Raw genomic sequence first — 16524 nt, 5'->3', positions numbered from 1 at the left:
TGGGCATCTGTGTGGGGCACCAGCCCAGGCTAAACTCTGTGTATTCTATCTCTGTCACCTAGAGGCAAGTCTCCAATTCCTAGCTTTTGTTCCATCCCGTTTCCCTGAGTCAGCTGTGCCCAATAACTGTGGAGACTTTTCATTTTGTGGCCACACAGTAGCTGAGAAAAAAGGTGGGGGTGGGTGGAAGGGAGGGAGGGAGGGAGGAAAAGAGAGACGGGGGGGGGGGGGGCAGGGGGGGGGGGGGCAGGAGGAGGAGTTGGGAGATTAATTCCCAGAAGATTTTTGGGCATAGAGTGATGTGGAGAAATGTGGGTATCTCAAAGTCAGGAGCTAGCCTGCTGTCCACTCAAGGTCAAGAGCTAGTCTGCTGTCCACTCAAGGTCAGGAGCTAGCCTGATGTCCATGGCTAGGAGCTCTCACCTAGAAAGCCACCAATCACAGGCTGAGGCCATGTTCTTTGTCCAACTCAGCCCCTAGCATCTCCAATCTGTGAGGCCTGTGTGTTAGGGCTGAGCGGCCGAAGGGACGAAAGCTGTGATCTGCGGCTGATGCTGGCCAGCGCCCAGGCTTCTACTATCTTCCTTCCAGCATCCCAGCCTGGCCTTGACAGCTTCTCCCCGTTGGGCAGGAGACTTACTGAGAGCACCTGGAGGCTCTCAGCCTGGTACCCATGGTACTTTGCAGCACAGCACACAGCACACTGCCCTACACTCTTACTTTTTAAGCATCAAGTCAGGCAAAGAGGACAAACTGACAAACCAGGTGATTGGCCCGGGCATTGGGCCTGTGGCTGATTTGCTCATCCAGCAAGGACCACGTGCACTTATGGGCACGATCTGGAGGGAGGAAGAGGGGCAGGCCAGCGCAGGAAACTCATGGCCTTGCAGCTCAGCCCTCCATGAGCCTTCAGCCACACACCCTGCCTGATGGCCAGGGATAAGTCCCTGCTTTGTATAGGGTGAGGGCAGTACCCAACATGGCTGGAACAAGGAACAGGGCTGTAGGAGGGGCCTCCTCGTGATGGTACCCCTTTTCTCTCTCTTTCTTGGGGAAGGTAAAGAAGATTATTTCTGGAAGGTCTTAGAAATGTAACCACAGAACCTGTGCTACAGATGATTTGTTTTACTTGTTTTTGTTTTGTTTTGTTTTGTTTTAAAGTATGAAACAGGTCAAGTTCCATATTTTAACTTGGGATTTAAATATTTGTTCTTATTACTTATTATTATTATTTTTTAAAGCGGGTGTTTGCCTTGGGAACTGGAGAAAAACTCAAATGACTTGGGATAATTCACAAGTCCTCTAAGTCAAGAGAAGAGAATCTGAGGAGGCTGGAGAAAGTACCAGACACCATCTTTGGTTTCTGTGTGCATGTACACACACACACACACACACACACACACACACACACACACACACACACACACACACACACACACGTAACCCAGCCATGCAAGAAGTGTAACATTTTGTTTCTTGGGGTGGGAGGTGGGGTTGGGGGAAACAATGCAAACCCCAGTCTCAGAACAGGGCCAGACTAGGAACATCCCTAGTCTTGCCTTGACCCCCTTCATCTGCAGAATCACCTGCCCATGGCCAGGCCCAGGAGGCTGAGACCCACAGTGCGTAGGAGAAAGCAGACAGGCTACCTGGGCTCCTGTGTTAGCCTTGGGAGAGGGTGGGGAGTGGAAGGGAGGAGGCAAGGCCCGCAGTTCTCACTGTGGGCTCTTCTGCCCCCCTGCTATTATTCTGTACTGAGATGCTACCAAAAGTAGTTTTTTGTTCCTATTCTTACAAAAAATAAAATAAAATGATGTTCTTGGTTGGTGGGGTGGGCGAATTCCTGCCTGTATCTACATCTTGGCACCCTCAGTGCAACAGAACCTTCTCATGGACTTTGAGGTTGGGATGGCTGCCAATGTGGAGTGGAGGCAAAGAGACCTCCCCCCTCCTACAGCCTTGTCCCCAAAGTACAAACTAGTCACAGCCTCAAGTTCCTTCATGGGTATTTTTGTTTGTTTGTTTGTTTGTTTTTATGGATGTGTGTGATTTGTGTTGTTTCTTTTCTTTCTTTTCAAGCAACAAAAGGGCTAGAAAAAGGCACAGGTAAGTGCATATGTGAAACAATATAACAGATGGGGCTGAGCAGAAGCCGCACGGACAGACGGACAGATGGACGACGATGCCCATGGAAGCAGGATGACTCCAGGCTGAAAATGTCTGTTGCCGAACACTGGACACCAGGTGCTGAAGTGGCTGGCGAGGCTAAGTGCTTGGGGGGTCATTGTCCTTGAGCAGGAATGGAGAAGTCCTGAGCTCCCCACTACATAAGAGCTCAAGGGAGCCTTGATGGGTCCTGGGTTCCCCAGAGAGGTTCCTGCTCCGGGCTGGAAAGTGAGCAGCGGAGGCCTCTGCCAGGCAGTCCATGGAGCTGCTGCGGTCCAGGGGTAGGAAGCTTGAGGCCTTTGGGTTGGCCAGTGTGTGTGGTGACTCCAAGAGGTCGCTCCAGGATGGTGCCACCTGATGGCCCTGGGGCAGCTGTGGAGAGCAGGGGTTGTGTGTGCCCGTGGGTTCTGCAGGGCCTTCAGGCCTCTGAGGGTTCCAGTCGGGAGGTCTTCCTGGGCCTCTGCTGGTCCTTCCCTCCTCCAGCTCTGAAGACAGTGTAAACTTGGAGACCTTGGCCACAGGGGACACCGATGCTGAAGGGCTCTCTGTGGGACTCCAGCGGTTGCGCTCCTGGGCTTCTCGGGCCCCAGTTAGGTCACTGCCGCCCCCTGAGAAGCTACTGACCCAGGCCGCACAAGGCCCTGGGAGCAGGGTGGAGTGGGCTCCTGGCCGGGCCTGGACCATCTGGATCCCTCCAATGGGAATGAGGGGGCAGGGGGCTCGGCTCAGGTGCCGGGAGTGCAGAGGCAGGTGGCTGAAGAGCTTCTCCTCACTTCGGCTAGGGAGGTGGCCACGGAAGTCATGAGGGGTGGAGAATGGTCGGGAGAAGAGAGGAGCAGGGCCAGCTGATGGACTTTGGGACTCAGTCTTCTGCTGGGGTCAGAAAACAGAACAGGGGAAGGCAAGGGTTACATGCTGGGCACATGCAGAACTGAGGTCTAGAGTCCTAGAGGTCAGGGAGGCCTGAGATCACGGACGAAGGCTGCTGACTGGGGCCAGAATGAGGATTTACCCCTACTTAGAGAGTTTCCTGCTGGGCAACTTAGAAGAATGTGCTGGCTCCACATAGGAGGGGGATCCTGGGGGTGGCATCTCTGTGGTCATCTGGTCTACCTTGGCTCTTCTGCCTCTTACTTGCAGGGAATGGTCTTGACCTAACCTTACCCTTGCATACAAATTCACATCTGAGGATCTCAACCTTCCACTACAGGGACTCCCAACTTAACAAGAAAGGTGCTTTGGTCAGTGTCCCACAGAAGAGATGCTGTGGGGTCATGACAGCACAGTGTTAGAAACGTCAACAGGGATAGTGCCAGCACTGGGTGGTGGCAGCCATGGTGGCAGAATGGTAATGGTACAGACACTGCAAGGCAGCAGGGTGTGTGTGTGGGGGGCAGGGTAGATGATGGGTAAGCATCAACGAGAGTGGTGGCTAGTGGCAGTGGTATGGTAGGGCACAGTGGTGACAGAGGCAGTGCTGCTCTTAGCCACTATACTCATGGCTTCACAGGGATGATGTGAGCTGGGAATGTCGGTAAAGGAGATGGGGATGGATTTTGGTAAAGCTCTGTTTTCTGCTTCAAGGACACAAGTGGACAGGCAAGGGATGGATGAAGAATTACTCAAGTGTTGGTACCCACATCCAAGGCTACACTGCTCACTAGGGCTAGAACCCAGAAGCCATGAGCTCCAGAGCCATGTTTGGGGTTTCTGAGGTTGCACTGAGGTGTAATAAACTAGCTTCCACAATGGTGGACCCCAGAAATGTTTGCTACCGTGTCCAGGAATACTGGGCTGGCTGCAGATGCAAAGTGGAATGGGCAGCTCTCGACCCCCCAAGAAGGCCATAATGGGGACTCACCCATGCAGAGATGCACAGTTCACGGCTTCTGCTGAGAAGTATGTGAGGTAGAGGCACGGGCTGGAGGAGAGCCCGTGGAACCGGCCCCAAGCCCAGGCCACACTTGCCCACTGAGGGGCAGCAGGGCCCAGCCAGGGCCCACTTCCCTGGCAGCACTGACTGTGCCAGTGCCTCAGCCTGACCCAGAGACCATCTCCTGGTGGGTGAACATCTGGGGGAGCCTGTGTCTGTGGCACTCTTGAGTCCAGGGGCCAGAGGTGCTCCAGGGTGCACTTCTCTTCCTATGGAATGGGGAGTGAGAGGAGACAGCGCCAGTCTTGGAGACCCACAAAGACGAGGGCCCATGTCCCTCCCTGGGCCCATCTGGGGGCCAGGTGTGCTCGTGACTGAGGCCTGCACTTCTCCTCTGGCCGGTGAACACCGCTGGGGAGATGAGTCATTTTTGGTGAGTGAATGTTTGCGAGTGAGTGAGGGGTGGCTGTCTGCTTCTTTGCTTGGGGACCATGGCCTCCTAGGGGATGTGGCCTTGGGACTCGGGGCTGAGATCACGCCCTTTTCCAGTGGGGCCAGTCCCAGCCGGGGAAGGCCTGGGCTACCCCAGCTAGGTGTGGAACAACTGCTAGCTGTCAATTGCGTGGCTTCTGAGATGGAGCTGCCTTGTGGGACCTCGTCAGAGGTGCTAGCTGGAGGCTGATGGCCCTGACTGGGTGAGGGGTCCTCCTGTAGTGTGGTTGGCAGGCAGAGTGGAGCAGCCTCTGAAGATGGCCTGGACAGCTCATCCTGGCTCTCCTCCTCGTCCTCCTCCTCATCCTCTTCATCCACATCTGAGTCTGAATCAGAGTCCTCTAGGTCTGAAAACTGGTGCTCCTCCACAGCCTCGGAGCCCTCTCGCCCCTCTGAGTCCTGGAACAGGCCATCGCTGGTTCCTGAAGGGGAGAAGACAGGGCACTCAAGATTACAGCTGCATCAGGTTAAGCCCGGTCTCACGGGCCTGATGCCACATGGCACACGACCAAGTGACATAGCAGATAAAAGAATACTCTGTAAATCATAGCGCACAATGACCTCACGCCTCAGTGTGCAAGCTCAGTTCTGAGAGCTTTAGGTACGTGGATTTGTGTAGTCCTCAGAGCACTCTGGGATCGCCGGGGGACGTGGTTCTGTTCTTACCTCCATGTTGTGGATAAGGAGCTGAGGTAAGGGGATTAAGTAAGGCAGAAGCAGAGAGGAGACCTCACTGGAGCGAACGAGACCATCTGTTCTCTGGTTTCTCAGTGTGGGCTCTACCATGAGCCAGTTATATCATTATGCCTCAGTCTCTCCTTTTGTCAAATGAATGTCTCACTGCATGGGCTTTTCTAAGAATAATAATAATAATAAAAATACAGGCCTGGTACATAGCAAGGGCCCAAATAATTATAGCCACCATGACCTCATTAATGATGGCATCTATCATTCTGAGATAGGGCATGCTGGCTGGCCCAGTGGACAGTCACAGTCAGTTAAAATGCAAACCAGATGCCAACATGACCAGGCTGGCCTACACAGCAGCTTTGGGCAGATGGTGGAGTTTAGCCTCTGTGGGTAGCTAGCTGGGTTAGGCTGGCCTCCGACTGCAGGGCAGGACTCAACCCTGCCATTCCTGGCCTGTGGAGTATTCTGAATGCCAGCATTCAGGACTGGCTTCTTATGGGGTCAAGGCTTCTATCTGCAGGTTGAGGCTGTGCTGCCACTGACAATCTAGAATTGGGCATCTCTGAGATGGCAGGCTTCTTCTGCCTTCTGGGGGATGACTCAGAGAGTTTGGGTTCTGTTGGCCCAGCACTAGACTGCTTTGATGTGACCGATATGGGCCAGTGACAGGTGGAGTAATGGGTCCACTAGCCCTATTATACACACACACACACACACACACACACACACACACACACACACACACACACACACACACACACAAACACACACACACACACCTATATTTTCCCCTGGTCAGAAAAGATAGGTCCAGAACCCTGGGCTACTGGCTTTGACTCTCTACCAGGCCTAGAAAGGGCAGAAACAAGGATGCTAATACCTCGGTGGTCAGTTACCAATGTGGATGATGTGAGTTAGGACAGAGACAGAAGATTGTATGTAGAGCAGGAGCTGTCAGGCACACAAATGAGGCCTTGAAGGGAACGAAAGAAACCACAGCGGGTAGGGGATGGGGGGCAAAGCCTTGCATTGGGAGAAGCCACAGTAGGTAGGGGATGGGGGGCAAAGCCTTGCATTGGGAGAAGCCATGGTAGGTAGGGGGTGGGGGGTGGTGGTAAAGCCTTGCATTGGGAGAAGCCACAGTAGGTAGGGGATGGGGGGGGCAAAGCTTTGCATTGGGAGAAGCCACAGTAGGTAGGGGATGGGAGGCAAAGCCTTGCATTGGGAGAAGCCATGGTAGGTAGGGGATGGGGGGGGTGGGGGGTGGGGGGTGGTAAAGCCTTGCATTGGGAGAAGCCACAGCAGGTAGGGGATGGGGGGGCAAAGCTTTGCATTGGGAGAAGCCACAGTAGGTAGGGAATGGGGGGCAAAGCCTTGCATTGGGAGAAGCCATGGTAGGTAGGGGATGGGGGGGTGGTAAAGCCTTGCATTGGGAGAAGCCACAGCAGGTAGGGGATGGGGGGGGCAAAGCTTTGCATTGGGAGAAGCCACAGTAGGTAGGGGATGGGGGGCAAAGCCTTGCATTGGGAGGAGCCATGGTAGGTAGGGGATGGGGGGGCAAAGCCTTGCATTGAGAGAAGCCACAGCAGGTAGGGGATGGGGGGCAAAGCATTGCATTGGGAGAAGCCACAGCAGGTAGGGGATGGGGGGGGGGGGGCAAAGCGTTGCATCGCCTCCGGGCACTTATCTCACGGACCTTGGCCTTTGGCAGGAGCCCTGACTGCCACCTTCAGGTTTTCCTCAGCCCTGCTCCTCACTCACACATGGTAAAACCCGAGCACAGAGAAGCACGGCCCACAATTGGCCAGCTATCTCCTGGCCGGGTCAGAACTAAAGTTCACAGTCCTTGCGTTATTAGACTGTAGCTCAAAATGACTCTATGCTTCGAGAAGCAGACATGGCCCTGAATCCCTGCCCCAGCATCTTCTTGCTTGGTGATGATGGTTAGTTTCTGTCCTTTTGTGTTCAGCTTCTTCATGGTACCATGGAGGGGGACTTCGCTCCCATCTGTCTTCTCCATCTGCTTCTCCCCACCTATGGGCAGGTGGCCAGGGTGGTGCTCTTAGCAGTTATAGATGAAGGCTGAAGCAGGGTCCTGGTTGGGGAGGGAGTCAGGGCCAGCATCTCCTGACAGCCCGCAAAGCCCTTGTTTACTACGGAGAAAGTGGTATGGTGCTTTCCTGAGCTCCCAGTATAGGAATGAGGGAAGCCCTCTCCGGGCCACACTACTTCAGGCACTCTACTTCCGGGTCCTGCAGGTATCTCAAGGACTCCCCTGCCTACTTAGCCCCTTCTTGATGTTCCACAAGGAGATTTTCTACCTTTATTGCCCTCAAGGCCAGTGGAAGGCTCTGGACAGAGCTGCGGCTGGGTGCAGTTCCTAAGACAGGCCACATGGTGGCAGTGGCTGACCAACCTTCTCCGCACCAGTGTGCAGGAGCGGCTGGCAATCTGGGTTGGTACTTTCTTCCCTGCTACCATGCCCTGTGTGTTCAGGATGCACCAGTTCCCAGTGCCTGTCCCTGGGATTGCCTTGGTGCTGGAAGTTAACAACTCTATCCTTTCAGTCTCTTAGGTTACAAAGCTTGGAATCATCCCTGGCCATTTCCCCTCCCCTTCCCCCTCCCTTCTAGGATGTAGCAGGAAGGTCTATAGGCTCCGCCTCTGAATTCATCTGGAATCAGACCGCTTCTCACCTGCACTGGACTCACTCAGCCTGTGCTCCCATGTCTGGCCCTGATCACATCCCTACACCCCTACTGGAGTTCCCTGCACACAGCCAGAGTCCTGGTGCTCAAAGGACATCGGTGCTTTTCCCACCATACTCAAGGATAACAGACAGATGACAGCCCTGACTTTCATGGCTCTTTCGTGGTCCTGGCTCTGGGCTCCACTTTTCCTTGAGTTGTAATGGGACAATACAAGTACCTACTGTGTGTTACAAGGACTTCAGCGAGACACCACCTCTAATGGCCTGAGGTGCATTTTGACAGCATGGGGACCATGCATTACAGTCTGTGAAGACAGTGCTTTGAGTTCACTGTTCTAAACACTGATTAATTAAATGTCAAAGGAAACCTGATTTAACTCTTGCTAGACTGTTTTTCACAAACAGAAAAAAAAAAAAAAAAGAAAGAAAAGAAAAAAGAAAACCAACCAATTCAACTTTTTCCTTTTGTCTCTTCCCTTTTCCTCCTCTCTTTTCCTCTCTCATCTCCTCCTCTTGTTACACTAAGTTCTGATCCTGATTTCAGAGTCTCTGCAGTTAGTGTCTGTGACCTCTGGAGGACCTGCCCATCCATCTGCCATAGCCCCTCTGGCCTCCTGCCCTGCCTCCCTCCTTTCCCTTGTCCCTCCCTAGTCTGCTATCAGACTGCCTCTAGTTTGCCACTGACCTTGGAAGACCATAGCTAGGTTGTAGTGATGGGGGCAGGGATGGGAATATATGGGCCTATGGGATATAGCTTTGCCTTTCTCAGTGACACTCCCAGCTCCACAGGTCATGTTTTAAGCTCATGGCAGAACAGGTGTGAGGGTGGGAATGAGAATTCCAGCTAAGTAGCTGAAGATCCATCCAGGCTCTGCTAAGACAAGTGAGTGCATGTGCTTGGCTTCCATCTGACACACAGTGGGTGCTTAGCATTGCCCGTAGTTACTCATGAGCTCACAGTCAGCAAGCATTGCCTGAGCTCTCACTGGTGCTGTCACTCTACCGGAATGCTAGGTTATACTGAACTGCACAGTAGCTGGCTGTGTGACACTGGGGAGCATTTTATAGATTTAACATTTGCTTCCCAGTTGTTCAGCAAACTAGAGGGGAGGGCATGGAAGGGAGGGAGGAAGAGGAAGGGGAACAGTAGTAGAAATTAGGGCAGCTGGAGAGGGGGGGAGGCAGGGGAAAGCGGGAGAGTTGGGGAGCGGAGAGCAGAGGCTGGCACGGTACCTTCTTCGGCTTCCAGCTCCTCCAGCACCCCCGTCTCTTGGCACTTTTTGCTGTGGGCTTTCGACTTCATATGCTTAGTCAGATTCCCTGGAAAGAAATGAGGACAGACTCAGGCCTGGTGGCCAAAGAGGGCTGGGACACATGGAGATAACACAACAGCTGCCAGGCCACAGCTGCTTAGACCAGTTTCCGGGGCTGGGCAGGGGCCAAGGCACCCTCTGCCCCCGGAGTCCAGCCAAACTATGCAGCCATAACTGCTGCTGAAGATAAAACACAGGAGCTGGGGAGGGCATGCGGCTGGGAGGAGACGGAGGGTGCAGCGAGAACCCGAGATGATGGTTAAGACACAAACAAAAAGAGACATCAAAAGACTACTCAAGTGCATTTTTTCCCTGCTTCTGCATTGTGTTTGGGCCCAGGAGCTGGTGGCACACTTAGATAATTTGCAAATGCTGGAATGACATGGGGGCTCTCACAACTACACAGTAGGTAGGGTGGGGGTGGGAGGCTGAGAAGTCCTGACAGAGCATACTGCTAGGTCACCCATAAGGCCAAACCTTAGGGTCTGGGCAGAGAAACCAGGGTGTGGTTTTTTGCAGGAGCAGTGAGGTGTGCTGACAAGGAACATGAAAGTCACAGGCTCTGGGACCCAGGCTAACATTTTCTTAGGGAAGTCCTCTTTCTGGGGCCAGGGCACAGTGACTAGAGTGCTTTAGGAACAGGCTGTCCAAGGCTCTATGAAGCCCTGAGGTGCTGCCCAAAAGTTGTAAGCCTGGTCCCACAGGCTAAGGAGCCAGAGCTATATATTAGCTCCTGGGGCCAGGACAATAGCAACAGCAACAGTGTTAGAGTCTCCACTGTGCACACATGCCACAGGCTGCAGGGTGATGAGCTTTGTGGACAGCAGGTTCTGAGAGGAGAGGCCAAGCCCCCTGTCCTGTCCCCAGAGCACACAGACAGACACCACATGAAGTTCCTTTGGGTTGCACTCTGGGGATTTCTGGATCTCCATGTCGCTGATCACGTAACATGCCAGAAGCTCCCGAGCCAGGCGCACTGTCTCACGGGCCTTACATTGCCAAGTGTGAATGGATGGAGGGAAGAGGGCAGAACAGAAAGATGGAGCACCCAGAAATGAGTGCACAGAGGGACTAGGGGATGGATGGATGGATGGATGGATGGATGGATGGATGGGTAACGGCACAGAGGAATGTGGAAAGAATAGGAGCATGAAGGCTGGCGGGTAGGAGGACACTGGTGAGAATTATGAGGCAAAACAAATGGGAGAATGAACGGAGGGCGGGCTGCAAACAGATGGGAGGACAGACAGCTGTGCGGACAGAGGATGTCCACGCATGGGAAGGTATGGGAGGCCAGACAGGAGAATAAAGAGAGAACGTGCAGCGGAACGGGTGGCCAGACAAAACGGAGACGGGAGGACAATAAAGCCTGTGAGTGGTGACATAAACGGGGACGCTGTTAGAAGAGTGGACAGGAGAGGGGGCTAACGGGAAGAGAGACAGACAGGCTGGTGAACCCAGGGAGAGCCCATCATCGCCCAGATGTGTCGGGTTCTGCCGGGGAAGCGTAAGTGAGACAGATTCTCTAGGTTGGATGAATACGGTGGCCGCCGAGACAAGCGAGCGAGCGCTGACTCCTTCCCCACTCATCATAGCAGATACTACCCCGCCGCAGCTTGGGCCTCCCTCCCGCATCTAGATGGAGACTCCCAGTTCAGCCTCACGGGAGGTAGGACAAGAGGGCTGCGGACCGGAGATTCCAACTGTCCTGAGGTTCCGGTCCCTGGGTCCCTTCTTAGGTCACAGAGGACAGGAGCGCCGCTCACCCCGGTGCTGTTTGTCATATACGCTTTACCTGGAGGGTTCAGATTTCGATTCAACCATGCTAGACACTGAGAGTTGTGTTTGTAGTCGCCCAAGAAATGCACCTGAGAAGCAAAGTGGTCGGTGGGGACATCACAGACCATGTCATTTAACCCTACTGGGCTCGTTCCCACTGTTTCTGACCTAACCCTGGGCTCTGGCGCTCATGATAACATTGAGCAAGATTCTTGGCTGTCCTGTGTGCTGGCAGGGCTCCTGTAAACCAGGGCAGGGAAACAAGTAGCCCAGAGCCACAGTGTTGGCTAGTGTCAAGCCCTGACTAGACTCAGGTCTTGGGACCCTCTGATGTGGCTGGCCTTGCGGTAGAAGAACGGATCTGGATGGTTTTGTAGCTGAATTGTCTGGTCAGGGTGGGGAGTGCGGAATAGGTCTGGGCTCTGCGCTGCTAGCTATGTGCTCTTGGGCAAGCTTTTCAATGTTTCTCACCCGGAGGGGTTCCCCATTTCTGTATTGAAAGTAATACCCACCTCGTGGGAACACTGGGGAGGTCTTAAGACAAAGCATGTGGGAGTGGATTGTGGCTGGCACAGAGAAGATCCCTCTCTCTCCCTCCACGACAATCTCTTTTACTTAGTGTTGTAGCTGAGATGCGACCCAGGGCCTTGCGAATGGTAGGCAGTCACTCTGCTCGTGAGCTGTCTCAGACTCTGACTCTGTCAGGCACTGTGCTGGATGGGTATGGGTAGGTGGCTTTCTCCCATGGGTAGGGACCTCAGAGGCTCTCAGGAGTAGGAAGGGGCCCACCACCCAAAGACCGGTCAACATCCTGTAGAGGCTACGGGGAGGAGGTTTGCCCAGCCAAGGTTTTCCCAGTCAACCCAGCCCCCATGGACAGCCCAGCCTGGCATTTGGGAGTGGAAGATGGGTGAGTGGTTCAGAAAGCAGGTTGTCTGGAAGAGGAGCTGATGCCAGTAAGAGCACCCAACAATCACCTTGTCCCTCGGGCTGAACAAGGGCCTGCCCATAGCTGCTGTTTCTGTTCCCTAGGTGATCAGTACAAAGGCTTGTCCATGGCTCAGCATCCGCCCCCAGTGGCCTCTTGGAAGAATCTAAACACAGGAAAGGGACCCTCCCAGGACTAGCCTGCTACCTCCTCCTGCCCCACCCACCGAGACCCTTCTCATGGAGTTCCCAGAGGCCAAACTGCCACCTCAGTGTGTGACAGACACAAAGACAAGACACAAACAGGCAGACAGAGACAGACAGGAAGGGCCTCCTGGCACAGGCACAGGCACAGGCACAGGCACAGCCAGGTGATGCAGACAAGGGCGCGAGGCCTGCCAGGCCCAGCCCCAGTCCTCAGTCCACACACATCCTGACTGGAGCCACAACTCAAAGAGCAAGACCTGGCTAGGAGGCAGACAGACAGCCCTAAGAGGAGAGGAGGGGCTCACAGTATCAGGACTGATGGCAGACAGGGCTTCAGAGATACCCTGCCCCCCGCAAGGAAACAGGTACTGTAGCCTTCTGCCCTCCCTTTATGCCTAACAAGGGCGCCTCTCTGTGTTTTTGTCTACTGTAACGACTGCCCACTCTGTGCTGGGCATGAAGTATGAGACCTCATGTTTCAGACTTAGTTTTCCTGCCTCTGGCTCAGAGAGGAGGGAGAACTTAGCTTGCTCCAGGTCATTGGCCAAGAGCGAAGCCCAGTCTCCCCAAGGGACTCTCTGTACCGTGGAAATGCAAAGGCCTCAGTCCCCTGGCTATACTCGCAGGACCCTCTGGATCTCTGGGGTGGCTCAGAGACAGAGAGACCCAGGGAAAGTTCCCAGAGGCCAAACTGCCACCTCAAACAAACCTCCCTGAATGAGGCCACGGAACTAGGCGGGAGCTTTGCAGGGGACTGGGGCCAGGCACAGGTGCACTGTGGGTAGCCCAGGTGGGAGGCTTCCTCAGGGCTCTTCATGCTGAGGACAGAACAGTGCAATCCCATGGACACCCTGGAAGAGGAACAGAGTTGGTGGCCACTTAGAGGGTTGCCTCAGCCAGAGCAGGGAGGACGACGAGGGCATTGCGTCCTTGCGACAGAGGCTGCAGCATCTGTGGACTCTCCTGGCCCAGTCAAGAAGTTTCAAAGTCAAAGGCCTCCTTGCTTAAGTTGCCAGTCGGTGATACCCATCTCTCCTCCACAAAACCCCAGAAGAAGCGAGACTAGAGATGGCGGTGTGGGACAGAGGACTCACACACGGGCTGCTAAGCTAAGATAAGCTGGGCTGCTTCGGGTCTGGCAGGGCTCCTGTCTAACTGTCTTCTCAGCACCATTTGAGACACTGTTCCTGAGAAGCTAAGAGGAACAGGAAGAGGAAGTGGAAGGTGGGTGTTTCCACCCAACTCCAAACCTCCGTGGGGGAACTACGAGCTCAGCTCAAAGACGATATGAGAAGACAGGGAGTCAGGGTCAGCTAACAGTTAAGAAGTGAGACTGGGAACATGCCAGAAAAGAGGCCACTGAGCAAGGGAATATGACAAACAACCCCTGACCTAGTATGGCAAGAGCAGAAAAGCCACAAGAGGCTAGAGGGCCCCTCCTGTCCTCAGCTGCTGCCCCGGCCCTTGTATTTCAGAAGAAAAGACAAGCAGAAAGCCAAAGTCTGCCTTGAGTTCTGTCTCTGGAGCCTCTTGTGGCTCCTCCTTAATTAACTCAGAAGAAAAGACAGGATCCAAGTATAGGAATCTGCAAGGTGTGAGAGGCAAAGCCCACCAGGGATGCTGAAACCCCCAACTTCCTTATAAGGCCCGGCATCTTTCTCCACGAGCAAGCTACAGGACCTTCCAGCAAGGGATGAGCCCCATCTAAGAATCTTGCTTGTCCCCACCAGGGCCTGGAGACTACAGCAGGCCCAGGCCACCACTGCCCATCATAGCTCTCTGTGATGCATGTCCTCATCAATCCATCTTCTTACAGATGGGCTGCCAGACCCTGCCCAGACTCCGATGTGGGGCGTGGCCGCAGCCAGGGGCCCTGTGCTGAATGCTGCAGGGAGGCCGGGTGGCGAGGAGGAGTGGTGAAAGGTAAGCATGCAGGCGTGTTATGTGGCTCCAGGTGGAATGGATCTCCAAATGCAAGAGTGACTGTGACAAGTATGCATGCCAGAGCTTATCAGATCCATGGAAGACATGCAAAGGACGGGTGATGAGACTGATAGAAAACCACTGAGTGTGGACTAGATGCTACAGAATATGGAAAGGAGCTTGTACGCAGGGTCCAGGTCTCGACAGTGGCAGCTGTGGGCATCGCTGACCAGTCTGGAGCCATTGCTCTGCCATGGGTACCAAGTGGAGTGGGAGTTCAGGATGTGGGGTGTACTCCAGGCCCCCAGGCAAAGGGCTCTGTGCTGGGGCTCCCCCAAGGGGGATCCCTGCCATGGGCAGGGTGGTGCTCCAGCTGACTGTCTCTTACCTTTGGTTTTAAAAGCAAAGTGACAGTGCTTGCACACATAGGGCCGGACGTCAGTGTGGGTGCGGATGTGTTTCTTCAGCATGCTGGGCTTCTTGCAGCGAATTCCACATTCCTCACAAACATATTTCCCTCGGCCGCGGCCTCGCACATATATATACTCTTCGTTTGATTTGTACCTGTGAGCAACAGGTGTCATGTAAAGGAGAAAAAAAGGGGGGGAGGGGCAAGAGGTCGAGTCCCACCTCAGAAGACCAGTGTGCTCCATAGCTGCGTCCAGCCAGGTGTGTTGGACACTGGGTGAGGAGGATGTGCTACAGACTATAGAGTTGAAAGGGACTCAGTTGCCCTGATGATCCACCATAGGTCCCTGCAGCCCACTGTCAGATAGGTGGGATGGTATCTTCCCTTTCCCGGGAGCCACAGGAGGCAATTTTTCCCCCATGGCAAAAAAAGGAAAGGATGCTAATGTTGCAATTTCCCCGCTGGCTGCCTTCCCACAGCCAGCTGCTGACGTGGCTCTGCCACACAGAACAGCCAGTGGAGATCACCAAAGCCACAGAGAGAAAGAGAGAGAAACTCAAAGTCACAGGCGCTGCTATTCATCAAGCCCTTCACCTGAAGTAAGACACAGTCACAGTCGCCTCGCAAGGAAGAGCTAAACAGGTTTGGAGAGGTGAAGCATTCACCAGAGCACCTAGTCAGAAAGGGGCAGATGCACCTGCCCACACCAAGCTGTCCACCTCCCCGCAAGAGGGCAACAAAAGGAAAAGGCAGCGGATCAGGAAGCCACCCAGACAGGTGTATGGGGGAGGTACAGGGGCCACTATTGTTTCCCTGGGTACAGACTGTGAACCAGGGTCCCTGAGCTCTTTTCCTCATTTTATTTTGGCCAACTTGGAAGTACATAGAACCTAAATTATTCCCAGCAGGTGAGGGAAGTCCTCAGCTCTCAATCTCTTGAGTAGGCAGTCCACTTTTTGGGGCTGCAAGATACCTCAGACCCCCAAGTCAGAATGTCATTCACACAGCGACAAAAAAGCCCATTAGTCTCACAGGCACAGACAGGTCTGTGGTCTAAAGCTATCTGTGCAGGTGTCCTGGTAAGGTGAAGAAGCAGGAAGGACAGCTCTGGAAGATCTGGAAGGTAACTTCCTGACTCAGGAGCTATGGACCACAAGACACCTGGCAAGAGGATATGCGTCTCCTCAATGCCCTCAGCAAGAACTGCCCATCACCTGCTCTCACAGGAGGGGGCAGGTGGATGGCACAGAGATGACAGTGACTAGGATGTGAGGCTGCTCAGCCAGGTAGCTCAGGGCTGAGATGTGACAAGGATGGGCCCAGAAGAGCAGCTCTTACGTAGGGAGCTACAGGCAGCAGTGGGAGGTTTGTCACATTCCATGCCTATAGACCCACAACCACACACTCATGCCCACACAATCATGCCTCACACAGTCACACACTCCTCACGATCGTGATCACACTGTTACAGCCAGACTCACACACTTCTTACCATCAGTCGCACTTCACACCTTCACACCAACAATCACACGTCCCAAATACCCATAGTCACCCTCATATTCACTCAGTCAGTCACTCCTCACCCTCAGTCACACCCTCACACCAACAATCACACACTGCTCACCCTCAGTCACCCTTACACTCTCATACCTACAGTCAGACACTCTTCAAGTACACCCACACCTCCACTCTCACACTCCCACCCCACAATTACACTCCACATAACTAGCTATATCTAATCTCTCTATATCTATCTCATGTCTATCTATCTATCTATCTATCTATCCATCATCTATCTATCTATCCATCATCTATCTATCTATCTATCTATCTATCTATCTATATACCTTGTATTTAAAAAATTGCAGGCCTTAGGGGACAGTGAAGGGTCATTCCAAGAGGAGCCTATGTACAAACACAGAGGTTAGCCTTCTAAGTGACAGAATGTCACCTTTATTCTCACGTTTTCCTTGTGTCCTTGGGACCCAGTCTACAGGGGAAGCTGAATTGAGATAGGCACCCTTTCCCCAGTGGT

At 53.7% G+C, this 16524-nt stretch overlaps 1 protein-coding gene across 1 annotated transcript in view; it reads right to left on the bottom strand.

The window, feature by feature from the left end:
- Nucleotides 1–2211: 2211 nt before the first annotated feature.
- Nucleotides 2212–16524, bottom strand: part of Hivep3 (HIVEP zinc finger 3) — a 70558-nt gene continuing 56245 nt past the window's right edge. Inside the window, 4 exon segments of the mRNA XM_051171835.1 lie at nt 2212–3039; nt 4028–4953; nt 9165–9251; nt 14469–14644. Of these exon segments, the coding sequence (XP_051027792.1) occupies nt 2266–3039; nt 4028–4953; nt 9165–9251; nt 14469–14644 (1963 nt within the window). The 3' untranslated portion in view covers nt 2212–2265.

Source organism: Acomys russatus, chromosome 29 (genome assembly GCF_903995435.1).
Source record: "Acomys russatus chromosome 29, mAcoRus1.1, whole genome shotgun sequence".
NCBI lineage: Eukaryota > Metazoa > Chordata > Mammalia > Rodentia > Muridae > Acomys > Acomys russatus.
The sequence above is the reverse complement of the archived record's forward strand: the minus strand, read 5'-3'. Positions and strand labels throughout refer to the sequence as shown.